This window comes from Syngnathus typhle, linkage group LG8 (genome assembly GCF_033458585.1).
Source record: "Syngnathus typhle isolate RoL2023-S1 ecotype Sweden linkage group LG8, RoL_Styp_1.0, whole genome shotgun sequence".
NCBI lineage: Eukaryota > Metazoa > Chordata > Actinopteri > Syngnathiformes > Syngnathidae > Syngnathus > Syngnathus typhle.
In genome coordinates this window covers 1,314,899-1,329,193 of record NC_083745.1, presented here as the reverse complement: position 1 = coordinate 1,329,193, position 14,295 = coordinate 1,314,899, and the positions used below count along the sequence as shown (strand labels likewise).

The 14,295-nt window shown below is 35.2% G+C and overlaps 1 protein-coding gene across 1 annotated transcript; it reads left to right on the top strand.

Annotated features, from left to right (window-relative positions):
* The first annotated feature begins 283 nt into the window (after window positions 1-283).
* prokr1b (prokineticin receptor 1b) lies at window positions 284-2,647 on the top strand. Its single transcript, XM_061285624.1, has 3 exons — window positions 284-330; window positions 391-897; window positions 1,942-2,647. Exons 1-3 carry the CDS (start codon window positions 284-286, stop codon window positions 2,645-2,647), a joined length of 1,260 nt encoding a protein of 419 aa, XP_061141608.1.
* Window positions 2,648-14,295: the final 11,648 nt, after the last annotated feature.

The window sequence follows — 14,295 nt, the reverse complement described above, 5'->3', positions numbered from 1 at the left end:
GGGAGAAAAAAACAAAAACAAAATAGCAACACTTCTATTCCATGGCTCCTCGTGTTCCCTCTTGCTGTGTCGTGGCATCAATTAAAATGCCTCGTGAGCACGCTAGGCTTAGTTTAGCGACACAGCCTCGCGATAAAGTCGACAAGGTTACAATAAATGACACAAAGGCCGTTTCTCGCTGGAGTGGCCTCAGCTAAAGTTTGCAGATATATTCAAAGGGGCGGACGGCATCACCTGCCATCCTTGATAACCTGCTGAAGGACTCATTTGTTTTTCCGGTGATATGAATCGTGACCGGCTGATGAATTATGCATCGACTTTCTCTTTCAGGTCAAGGGGGTTCTTCAAAGATGCTTCTCCCTCTTCAAAATAGTGTTTGTATTCAAAAAGCGAGGGCTTTGGAAGAAGTCGCTGCTATGTTTCACCCCTAATTTCTCAGTTCTCGTCGGTCCCAAACAAAATGGCAGCGTTGAACATCAGCCACCTGTCGACGGCCGGCAATTTGGATCCCTACGTGGACAACTACGAGGTGGACTACGGCATTCCGCCCGACGAAATCCCCGACACCACACAGAGTCTGGCCTTCTACGTAGCCACCGTCATCATCGGCGTGGTCCTGGCCTGCATCATGCTGGTCTGCGGCTTGGGCAATTTCATTTTCATCGCTTCGTTGACGCGTTACAAGAAGCTCCGCAACCTCACCAACTTGCTCATCGCCAATTTGGCCGTTTCCGACTTTTTGGTGGCGGTGGTGTGTTGTCCCTTTCTGCTCGACTACTATGTGGTCAAACAACTGTCGTGGGATCACGGCTTGGTGTTGTGCGCTTCGGTCAATTATCTGCGCACCGTCTCGCTCTACGTCTCCACTAACGCCTTGCTCGCCATTGCGGTGGACAGGTAAGGATTTGGAATGAGTATTTTTGTGGCCCCTTCCTGCATAATTGTCCAACACTTCAAGGATTTATGTCTTGAAACGGAGTTAAAACGCTGTATTGCCTTTTGGCACAATTGTCTTTTAATGACAAACACGCTCCGCCATTAAAACATAATTGGGACATACGGTGATGGCTCTTGGCGCTTTGTAAGGGAAGATGATGGATGATTTCTTTTACACTTGACATGTCATTTGGTGGTTTCAGTAAAGCTAATGCTCCTGCGGAATACTCAATAGTGCACTGTAACTTTTATTTACCGTTTTTTTCCGTGTATAATGCGCCCCCATGTATAATACGCACCCTAAAAATGGCATGTTGATGCTGGAAAAAAGCCTGTACCCATGTATAATACGCACCCGATTTATTATTATTTTTTTTAAATTAAATTGTCGCCCCTCTCTTCCTGTATCACCTCAATCAATGTAACATGTTTTGTATTTAAGTCCTGTCTGCCCCTCGCTCACCGTCGGATCATTGCATGTGTTACTGTCGTGATGTCTGTTTGGTTTCTGTTCCTGTCTTTGGTAATGACTTTTTGTTCCACGACTTTGTCGGTCAGTTCTGTTGTTGGTCTTGTTGTACCATGATTTTCTTAAAAAAATTAAATTGTACCCATGTATAATGCGCACCCCAGATTTTAGGACAATAAATTAGTTAAATTTTGCGCATTATACACGGGAAAAAACGGTATTCGGAAAGAAGAGTGTTTTTCCTTCCGACCGAGGCAACGACGATCGTATAGGATTGGGGGCTCCTGATTTATCTCAAATGAGCAGAGGCACATTTTCTGCGCTCCGTCGCACAGGAGATTACGCTGATGTCAATTTTGAACAGACGCTTGTAAATAATACATACTTTGAGGATGAAGCTGTGTTGAGTCAATGGCCCGTGCGAGACTGCCAAGCAAATGTTTGCGCCATTTTGAATGGGCGCATGATGTGAATTGTTGGTCATTTAAGTCCTACTCTCTGCTGTCTCATCAATCGGATATTGTCTCTGTTCTCAGGTACATGGCCATCGTTCATCCTCTGAAGCCTCGAATGAAGTACGAAACGGCCTACTGCCTGATAAGCGGAGTCTGGATGATTCCAATTGTCATCTCCTTTCCGTCAGCTTACTTTGCTTCGGCAACTAAGTACCCTCAGGGCGGCGCCGCGTTGACCGCTCCCAAAGTCTTCTGCGCTCAGATCTGGCCCGTGGACCAACAGGCCTACTACCGCTCCTACTTTTTGTTGGTATTTGCCGTGGAGTTTGTCGGACCCGTGATAATCATGGCCTTGTGTTACACCCAAATCTCCCGCGAGCTCTGGTTCAAGAACGTGCCCGGTTTCCAGACGGAGCAGATCCGAAAGCGACTGCGCTGCCGCCGCAAAACCGTGATGGTCCTCATCGGTATCTTGATGGCCTACATCCTGTGCTGGGCCCCGTACTACGGCTTCGCCATTCTGCGGGACTTCCACCCGACGCTAATCTCCCGCCAGAAGAATTCCCTGGTGGTCTTCTATATCATCGAATGCCTGGCAATGAGCAACAGCATGATCAATACTTTCTGCTTTGTCAGTGTCAAAAACAACACGGTCACCTACCTGAAGAAGATTGTGCTGGTGAGATGGAGGTCAACGTACGCCCCGGCTCGGACTGTGGATGAACTGGACTTGAGGACCTCCTCCTTGCCTGTCACAGAAGAAATTGAATGCATTCATCTGAGGTAAAGATGAACATTTGCCCTCGTTTGACTGTCAACCAAAAGCACAAGTGAGGAAATCATTCAATCAGGGTCAGGTAAAACATAAACAAGTGGCACGTATCAGTGTTTTGATTTTAGAAGTGACCCTTTTGAAATATAGTCGTGATGTCATCGTGTCGGTCGCTCGGTCTTAAGTGTACACTGCATTGTGAAATGAAGCCGGATGACTCGGATGTAACTGCTGATCCGTCCTGTATTGCTTTATGGTCCAGCCACACGACGTATGCGATATTGTTCTCTGTACTCTCTGTATGATTATTTGGTGGTGCCATTTAGTCGAGTGTTTGCTGTTAAATTGCTTTGCCATAAATTGTGAGCCAATAAAGACATTCTGTCTTTTTCTTATTGCTTAGCCTTTTGTTGACATTAAACGCAACAGTGTTCGAATGACTCAAATAAACAATAGGAAAGAGCAGCGTGTCCCTACTTGGACTATAATTCTATTTTGAGTCCAAACGTCCTGATGATGTTCCCTGCTTGGATCCGGAACAGAGATGTGTCTGTCTCTCTCCTCTGGCAAACACATGACACCCAGTAAGCCATTCGAATTGCACCCTAACCCAATTTTGCGTGTTTTTCTTTTTTTTGTCAATCTGATTGTATTTGACCTTAATGAACGTTTGGAAACTCCGCAACTTTCCTTCTTCAATTGGATGTAAAGCTACTTACGTTATGAGAGATGGTAAGTCCTGCCGCAACACACGGGAGGGGCGATGTCACAACGCTCGTGCAGATATTTTGGTCTACTTCACTGCACTTGATTTGTTAATTTATTTCACACAGGATCCCTGTGAAATTGCCCATTTGTCTGCTCCTTTCTTCTAAATCCAAACGTTTGCATCTAATCATATTTGTGGACAAATGCTGCAATACTTTGTGGCACCCTTCATCAGCCATCATATGAATGAATTTCAAAGTACCCCTACAAAATGTTATGTTGTGATTACTACTCGAATGGCACCAGCTATAACTTGAAATGATGCAAATAAATGAAGGCTGTGTGTGTGTGTGTGTGTGTGTGTGTGTGTGTGTGCTGTCAAAGCTAAAAAATGATCCCATTTAAAGCAAAGCCAAATTGTCTCAACTTTGCATTTCTTCATTCTACTTGTAGACTTGATGTGCATAAACTGCAGAGTGATTTTACCCAGGGAAAGCGCTTTTGACATTAACAAGGAATCATGTTCCCCCCCCCCCCCTCCTGCTAGTATCTCCCGTCTTACCATTCTTTTCCCTAAAATGGTGAAAACATTTGTCAGCAAAAGTTTGAAATGATGACAATGTCTAATGCTAGCCAAAGTTGCATTTCTCGTTTCCCTTTACATTTATTCAAAGTGCTTCTGCTGCTCACATCATCAGATGCGCTCTTTTAAAGTCCAACCAGCAAGTGATTAGACGATTGGAGGGCCGCCCTCACGCTCCTCACGCTCGCATTGCCCATGGCCTGCTTGACAGCAAATCATTGGGCGCTCATGAATAATGATGCCCACTGCAGCCTGGCCTTGTGCTCATTTTCGACTCAATGAATCAATGTGCCTTTTAACAGGTTGAATGAGCAACTGAGCATTTGTCAACTGTCCCTGTGTGCATGACCTCATGTAGGAGGAGGATCAGAAACAAGCATGTCAACTTCAATTTCTAATATATTTGGATTTTGTGCTGTCATGGTGATAGTCAGCAACAATAGTGTGTTAGCATGTTAACATGTTGTTTGTAAACACCTGCCGTTGATGCTAGTTTGACTCAATTGGCCCAGCAACAGCAGCAGAAGTACTGAAAGCTTTGGCTTTCATCTTTTAGGTGTTGCTCAACCAATGCTCGAGACTAATGCAGATCAATATCGGGAGGAGTCTTTCACTTTTAAATAGATACAAATCTGCAGTTAGAAGGGGGTGTGCACACTTGTGCAACTACAAAATGTACATTTGTTCTGCTGTCACACCCGAAAATAGAAAGGAAAGAAAAGTTAAGAGTGGAGAAAGTATTTCCCTTTTTTAAATTCACAAAAACGTGACCTTTAAATAGGGGTGTGTACACTTTTTATATGGACTGTAGATTTCAACTCCTACTATTTTGCAGTTGTTGGTGCCGGTTTTTCGTTCATTTCCTGTCACACCACTTAAACAAGAAACCTATTGAAGCTTATCTGTTCCAAGATGATTGAAGTCGCCATTTGTAAGGTTCTATTCAAGACGGCACTGCATTGTGGGTAATGCACTCCTTTTGCCAGTGACTTGCCACTTGATTGGATTACTTAAAACCACGTGGGGAGGAAAAGGAACATTTGACAAAAATGTATGATAGGAGTTAGGATGGGACTGAGGTAAGATGAAGTTCATTTCTTCTAAATCTCATATTAGAGGTTCTTGCTTGGTTTTTTTTCCCCCTCTGGGCAAATGTTAGTCTTCATTCATCTTTCCTTCTGTTTGCATTGACCGGCTTCTCCTCTCCCTTCCTTCCTCCCTCCCTCCCTCCCTCCCTCCCTCCCTCCCTTCCTTCTTTCCCCCCTCCCTCCCTCCCTCCCTCCCTCCCTCCCTCCCTCCCTTCCTTCCTTCCTTCCTTCCTTCCCTATTGCTCTAGGCGTGCCCTTTTTTTCAAATGACAGTAGGGGAATTATCTGAACATGCCTCCAAATTGAAAGACTTGAATGGATTCATTTGGTTTTCTTTGATACCCAGCAAGCTTCCAGACTCCGAACAATGGTCACTAAAATTGAATTTATTTTCTACTTGGACGTTCTTGTTTTCAAAGAGCATAATGGGACACTGAGTGCATATGATCTCCTTTATATTCTTCTCGATGAAATGATACACTTGACCCTTTCTTGCCTGACATTTTCTATTAGCGTGCTAGTTTTCATCAATCCAATACTCAGGGCTGGCTGGATCGATACAAAGGTCAATGGCCTTTGGCTGAAAAATGACCCTCACTAAAAGCAACACGTATGTATTTTTGCGTGTCCCTCGACTCCGCTCCTCAATTATTCATTCAGCGGCATGTCGTCCACAAGACAAACGCCCCTTTTAATTGACCCAGATTGTAAATGTATGCATTCTACATCAAATCATATTTCAATCTATTTGGACGCCATGCTGGGTTGAAGAAAAATACTGTTCTCATCGCCATGGCAACCCCTGGACTGCCTGCTTTTGTGCTGTGTATTATTGATGGCTCCTGACACCTTTGGGTTAGGGAGCTAATGGGGCTTTGCAAGGCTTGTAGTAGACTTGAAGAACTACGCAACTGAGGCTGGAATCTATACTCATGATGCCATTTGTGAGCTATTATCAGAATCAATCTGTATTTGCCAAGTTGCTGTGCAGTACTTTGTAAGTCTTTGTACAACACGGGCCCAGATAGATCACCAAGTAGGTGCATTTTTGTTTTAATATATATATATATATACGTATTTGTTCATGTACGTGTTTGTCTGTTTTAAATATGTTCCGTGGGAGCACCTAACATAAGTTTGATATGGAAAAGTATAATGCCACTGCCGACAATATTGTTTGGTGGACCAGTGGCGCCCACCTGTGTTGAGAAGAGGAAACGCACAAGGCTTGAAGGGCAGAAATAAGTGCATGATCTTTCTGCACTTTTCTAAAGGTTGTCCCTTGTCAGCAAAATTCTCAATTGTGTAGAAAAAAAAAGCAATTATTTATGCTTTTCAACCTATTTTAGACGTCTATTTCTGGTCTATAAATCAACCTATTTTAGATCTATTTTAAACGTCTACTTTAGGTCTATAAATCAACCTAAGGGTCTATAAATCAACCTAATTTAGGCGTCTATTTTAGGTCTATATATTAACCTATTTTAGACGTCTATTTCTGGTCTATTTTAGATCTATAAATAAACCTATTTTAAACGTCTACTTTAGGTCTATAAATCAACCTAAGGGTCTATAAATCAACCTAATTTAGGCGTCTATTTTAGGTCTATATATCAACCTATTTTAGATCTAAAAATCAACCTATTTTAGACGTCTATTTCTGGTCTATAAATCAACCTATTTTAGATCTATTTTAAACGTCTACTTTAGGTCTATAAATCAACCTAAGGGTCTATAAATCAACCTAATTTAGGCGTCTATTTTAGGTCTATATATCAACCTATTTTAGACGTCTATTTCTGGTCTATTTTAGACCTATAAATAAACCTATTTTAAACGTCTACTTTAGGTCTATAAATCAACCTAAGGGTCTATAAATCAACCTAATTTAGGCGTCTATTTTAGGTCTATATATCAACCTATTTTAGATCTAAAAATCAACCTATTTTAGACGTCTATTTCTGGTCTATAAATCAACCTATTTTAGATCTATAAATAAACCTATTTTAAACGTCAACTTAAACTTTGGTTTAAAAATCAACCTTGTTTAGTCCATTTTTGGTTTAAAAATCAACCTTTTTTAAACGTCTATTTTTGGTCTGAAAATCAACTTAATTTTATCTTTATCAGTGGTACAGGAATAACCAATTCACATGTACGGATCAATATGCTTGTTAAACCCATACAACTTCTGTGCATTATTTATACAACTTACGGCTTGTTCAGACTTCAAAATTCCAAAATATGATCATATTTAATGTTTTTAATTTAGACGTCTAGTAAATTGAGCCAAGATCAAGATTTTGCAAATTAATAAGGGTTGGGAAACTTTGTTGAATGACCCTACCTCGACAGTTTAGTTTTGACTATTTTAGGTCTATAAATCAACCTATTTTAGGTCTATAAATCAACCTATTTTAGATCTATAAATAAACCTATTTTAAACGTCTACTTTAGGTCTATAAATCAACCTAAGGGTCTATAAATAAACCTAATTTAGGCGTCTATTTTAGGTCTATATATCAACCGATTTTAGATCTAAAAATCAACCTATTTTAGACGTCTATTTCTGGTCTATAAATCAACCTATTTTAGATCTATTTTAAACGTCTACTTTAGGTCTATAAATCAACCTAAGGGTCTATAAATTAACCTAATTTAGGCGTCTAATTTAGGTCTATATATCAACCTATTTTAGATCTAAAAATCAACCTATTTTAGACGTCTATTTCTGGTCTATAAATCAACCTATTTTAGATCTATAAATAAACCTATTTTAAACGTCAACTTTAGGTCTATAAATCAACCTAAGGGTCTATAAATTAACCTAATTTAGGCGTCTATTTTAGGTCTATATATCAACCTATTTTAGATCTAAAAATCAACCTATTTTAGACGTCTATTTCTGGTCTATTTTAGATCTATAAATAAACCTATTTTAAACGTCTACTTTAGGTCTATAAATCAACCTAAGGGTCTATAAATCAACCTAATTTAGGCGTCTATTTTAGGTCTATATATCAACTTATTTTAGATATAAAAATCAACCTATTTTAGACGTCTATTTCTGGTCTATTTTAGATCTATAAATAAACCTATTTTAAACGTCTACTTTAGGTCTATAAATCAACCTAAGGGTCTATAAATCCACCTAATTTAGGCGTCTATTTTAGGTCTATATATCAACCTATTTTAGATCTAAAAATCAACCTATTTTAGACGTCTATTTCTGGTCTATAAATCAACCTATTTTAGATCTATTTTAAACGTCTACTTTAGGTCTATAAATCAACCTAAGGGTCTATAAATCAACCTAATTTAGGCGTCTATTTTAGGTCTATATATCAACCTATTTTAGACGTCTATTTCTGGTCTATTTTAGATCTATAAATAAACCTATTTTAAACGTCTACTTTAGGTCTATAAATCAACCTAAGGGTCTATAAATCAACCTAATTTAGGCGTCTGTTTTAGGTCTATATATCAACCTATTTTAGATCTAAAAATCAACCTATTTTAGACGTCTATTTCTGGTCTATAAATCAACCTATTTTAGATCTAAAAATCAACCTATTTTAGACGTCTACGTTAGGTCTATAAATCAACCTAAGGGTCTATAAATCAACCTAATCTAGGCGTCTATTTTAGGTCTATATATCAACCTATTTTAGATCTAAAAAATCAACCTATTTTAGACGTCTTTTTCTGGTCTATAAATCAACCTATTTTAGATCTATAAATAAACCTATTTTAAACGTCTACTATAGGTCTATAAATCAACCTAAAGGTCTATAAATCAAGCTAATTTAGGTGTCTATTTTAGGTCTATATATCAACCTATTTTAGATCTAAAAATCAACCTATTTTAGACGTCTATTTCTGGTTAAAAAAATTAACCTATTTTAGACGTCTATTTCTGGTTAAAAAAATTAACCTATTTTAGACGTCTATTTCTGGTTAAAAAAATTAACCTATTTTAGACGTCTAGTTTTGGTTTAAAAATCAACCTTTTTTACACGTCTATTTTTGGTTTAAAAATCAACCTATTTTAGACGTCTATTTTTGGTCTAAAAATCAACCTATTTTAGACGTCTATTTTTGGTTTAAAAATCAACCTATTTTAGACGTCTATTTTTGGTTTAAAAATCAACCTTTTTCAGACGTCTATTTTTGGTTTAAAAATCAACCTTGTTTAGTCAATTTTTGGTTTAAAAATCAACCTTGTTTAGTCAATTTTTGGTTTAACAATCAACCTTTTTTAAACGTCTATTTTTGGTCTGAAAATCAACTTAATTTTATCTTTATCAGTGGTACAGGAATAACCAATACACATGTACGGATCAATATGCTTGTTAAACCCAAACAACTTCTGTGCATTATTTATACAACTTACGGCTTGTTCAGACTTCAAAATTCCAAAATATGATCATGTTTAATGTTTAACTATTTTAAACCTATTTTAAACGTCTACTTTAGGTCTATAAATCAACCTAAGGGTCTATAAATCAACCTAATTTAGGCGTCTATTTTAGGTCTATATATCAACCTATTTTAGATCTAAAAATCAACCTATTTTAGACGTCTATTTCTGGTCTATAAATCAACCTATTTTAGATCTATAAATAAACCTATTTTAAACGTCTACGTTAGGTCTATAAATCAACCTAAGGGTCTATAAATCAACCTAATCTAGGCGTCTATTTTAGGTCTATATATCAACCTATTTTAGATCTAAAAAATCAACCTATTTTAGACATCTATTTCTGGTCTATAAATCAACCTATTTTAGATATATTTTAAACGTCTACTTTAGGTCTATAAATCAACCTAAGGGTCTATAAATCAACCTAATTTAGGCGTCTATTTTAGGTCTATATATCAACCTATTTTAGATCTAAAAATCAACCTATTTTAGACGTCTATTTCTGGTCTATAAATCAACCTATTTTAGATCTATAAATAAACCTATTTTAAACGTCTACGTTAGGTCTATAAATCAACCTAAGGGTCTATAAATCAACCTAATCTAGGGGTCTATTTTAGGTCTATATATCAACCTATTTTAGATCTAAAAAATCAACCTATTTTAGACGTCTATTTCTGGTCTATAAATCAACCTATTTTAGATCTATAAATAAACCTATTTTAAACGTCTACTTTAGGTCTATAAATCAACCTAAGGGTCTATAAATCAACCTAATTTAGGTGTCTATTTTAGGTCTATATATCAACCTATTTTAGATCTAAAAATCAACCTATTTTAGACGTCTATTTCTGGTCTATTTTAGATCTATAAATAAACCTATTTTAAACGTCTAGTAAATTGAGCCAAGATCAAGATTTTGCAAATTAATAAGGGTTGGGAAACTTTGTTGAATGACCCTACCTCGACAGTTTAGTTTTGACTATTTTAGGTCTATAAATCAACTTATTTTAGGTCTGTAAATCAACCTATTTTAGATCTATAAATAAACCTATTTTAAACGTCTACTTTAGGTCTATAAATCAACCTAAGGGTCTATAAATCAACCTTATTTAGGCGTCTATTTTAGGTCTATATATCAACCTATTTTAGATCTAAAAATCAACCTATTTTAAACGTCTACTTTAGGTCTATAAATCAACCTAAGGGTCTATAAATCAACCTAATTTAGGCGTCTATTTTAGGTCTATATATCAACCTATTTTAGATCTAAAAATAAACCTATTTTAGACGTCTATTTCTGGTCTATAAATCAACCTATTTTAGATCTATAAATAAACCTATTTTAAACGTCTACGTTAGGTCTATAAATCAACCTAAGGGTCTATAAATCAACCTAATCTAGGCGTCTATTTTAGGTCTATATATCAACCTATTTTAGATCTAAAAAATCAACCTATTTTAGACGTCTATTTCTGGTCTATAAATCAACCTATTTTATATCTAGTTTAAACGTCTACTTTAGGTCTATAAATCAACCTAAGGGTCTATAAATCAACCTAATTTAGGCGTCTATTTTAGGTCTATATATCAACCTATTTTAGATCTAAAAATCAACCTATTTTAGACGTCTATTTCTGGTCTATAAATCAACCTATTTTAGATCTAAAAATCAACCTATTTTAGACGTCTACGTTAGGTCTATAAATCAACCTAAGGGTCTATAAATCAACCTAATCTAGGCGTCTATTTTAGGTCTATATATCAACCTATTTTAGATCTAAAAAATCAACCTATTTTAGACGTCTATTTCTGGTCTATAAATCAACCTATTTTAGATCTATAAATAAACCTATTTTAAACGTCTACTATAGGTCTATAAATCAACCTAAAGGTCTATAAATCAAGCTAATTTAGGTGTCTATTTTAGGTCTATATATCAACCTATTTTAGATCTAAAAATCAACCTATTTTAGACGTCTATTTCTGGTTAAAAAAATTAACCTATTTTAGACGTCTATTTCTGGTTAAAAAAATTAACCTATTTTAGACGTCTAGTTTTGGTTTAAAAATCAACCTTTTTTACACGTCTATTTTTGGTTTAAAAATCAACCTATTTTAGACGTCTATTTTTGGTCTAAAAATCAACCTATTTTAGACGTCTATTTTTGGTTTAAAAATCAACCTATTTTAGACGTCTATTTTTGGTTTAAAAATCAACCTTTTTCAGACGTCTATTTTTGGTTTAAAAATCAACCTTGTTTAGTCAATTTTTGGTTTAAAAATCAACCTTGTTTAGTCAATTTTTGGTTTAACAATCAACCTTTTTTAAACGTCTATTTTTGGTCTGAAAATCAACTTAATTTTATCTTTATCAGTGGTACAGGAATAACCAATACACATGTACGGATCAATATGCTTGTTAAACCCAAACAACTTCTGTGCATTATTTATACAACTTACGGCTTGTTCAGACTTCAAAATTCCAAAATATGATCATGTTTAATGTTTAACTATTTTAAACCTATTTTAAACGTCTACTTTAGGTCTATAAATCAACCTAAGGGTCTATAAATCAACCTAATTTAGGCGTCTATTTTAGGTCTATATATCAACCTATTTTAGATCTAAAAATCAACCTATTTTAGACGTCTATTTCTGGTCTATAAATCAACCTATTTTAGATCTATAAATAAACCTATTTTAAACGTCTACGTTAGGTCTATAAATCAACCTAAGGGTCTATAAATCAACCTAATCTAGGCGTCTATTTTAGGTCTATATATCAACCTATTTTAGATCTAAAAAAATCAACCTATTTTAGATCTATAAATAAACCTATTTTAAACGTCTACTTTAGGTCTATAAATCAACCTAAGGGTCTATAAATCAACCTAATTCAGGTGTCCATTTTAGGTCTATATATCAACCTATTTTAGATCTAAAAATCAACCTATTTTAGACGTCTATTTCTGGTTTAAAAATCAACCTATTTTAGACGTCTAGATTTGGTTTAAAAATCAACCTATTTTAGACGTCTATTTTTGGTTTAAAAATCAACCTATTTTAGACGTCTACGTTAGGTCTATAAATCAACCTAAGGGTCTATAAATCAACCTAATTTAGGCGTCTATTTTAAGTCTATATATCAACCTATTTTAGATCTAAAAAATCAACCTATTTTAAACGTCTACTTTAGGTCTATAAATCAACCTAAGGGTCTATAAATCAACCTAATTTAGGCGTCTATTTTAGGTCTATATATCAACCTATTTTAGATCTAAAAATCAACCTATTTTAGACGTCTATTTCTGGTCTATAAATCAACCTATTTTAGATCTATTTTAAACGTCTACTTTAGGTCTATAAATCAACCTAAGGGTCTATAAATCAACCTAATTTAGGCGTCTATTTTAGGTCTATATATCAACCTATTTTAGATCTAAAAATCAACCTATTTTAAACGTCTACTTTAGGTCTATAAATCAACCTAAGGGTCTATAAATCAACCTAATTTAGGCGTCTATTTTAGGTCTATATATCAACCTATTTTAGATCTAAAAATCAACCTATTTTAGACGTCTATTTCTGGTCTATAAATCAACCTATTTTAGATCTATAGATAAACCTATTTTAAACGTCTACGTTAGGTCTATAAATCAACCTAAGGGTTTATAAATCAACCTAATCTAGGCGTCTATTTTAGGTCTATATATCAACCTATTTTAGATCTAAAAAATCAACCTATTTTAGACGTCTATTTCTGGTCTATAAATCAACCTATTTTAGATCTATAAATAAACCTATTTTAAACGTCTACTTTAGGTCTATAAATCAACCTAAGGGTCTATAAATCAACCTAATTTAGGTGTCTATTTTAGGTCTATATATCAACCTATTTTAGATCTAACAATCAACCTATTTTAGACGTCTATTTCTGGTCTATTTTAGATCTATAAATAAACCTATTTTAAACGTCTAGTAAATTGAGCCAAGATCAAGATTTTGCAAATTAATAAGGGTTGGGAAACTTTGTTGAATGACCCTACTTCGACAGTTTAGTTTTGACTATTTTAGGTCTATAAATCAACTTATTTTAGGTCTATAAATCAACCTATTTTAGATCTATAAATAAACCTATTTTAAACGTCTACTTTAGGTCTATAAATCAACCTAAGGGTCTATAAATCAAACTAATTTAGGCGTCTATTTTAGGTCTATATATCAACCTATTTTAGATCTAAAAATCAACCTATTTTAAACGTCTACTTTAGGTCTATAAATCAACCTAAGGGTCTATAAATCAACCTAATTTAGGCGTCTATTTTAGGTCTATATATCAACCTATTTTAGATCTAAAAATCAACCTATTTTAGACGTCTATTTCTGGTCTATAAATCAACCTATTTTAGATCTATAAATAAACCTATTTTAAACGTCTACGTTAGGTCTATAAATCAACCTAAGGGTCTATAAATCAACCTAATCTAGGGGTCTATTTTAGGTCTATATATCAACCTATTTTAGATCTAAAAAATCAACCTATTTTAGACGTCTATTTCTGGTCTATAAATCAACCTATTTTAGATCTATAAATAAACCTATTTTAAACGTCTACTTTAGGTCTATAAATCAACCTAAGGGTCTATAAATCAACCTAATTTAGGTGTCTATTTTAGGTCTATATATCAACCTATTTTAGATCTAAAAATCAACCTATTTTAGACGTCTATTTCTGGTCTATTTTAGATCTATAAATAAACCTATTTTAAACGTCTAGTAAATTGAGCCAAGATCAAGATTTTGCAAATTAATAAGGGTTGGGAAACTTTGTTGAATGACCCTACCTCGACAGTTTAGT

Bases quoted from the DNA above. Each gene is read 5' to 3' on its own strand.
- prokr1b (XM_061285624.1), top strand. From the start codon at position 284: ATGAATCGTGACCGGCTGATGAATTATGCATCGACTTTCTCTTTCAG. The intron at 331-390 runs GTCAAGGGGGTT...GTATTCAAAAAG, and splicing joins GCATCGACTTTCTCTTTCAG to CGAGGGCTTTGGAAGAAGTC. The intron at 898-1,941 runs GTAAGGATTTGG...CTCTGTTCTCAG, and splicing joins CTCGCCATTGCGGTGGACAG to GTACATGGCCATCGTTCATC.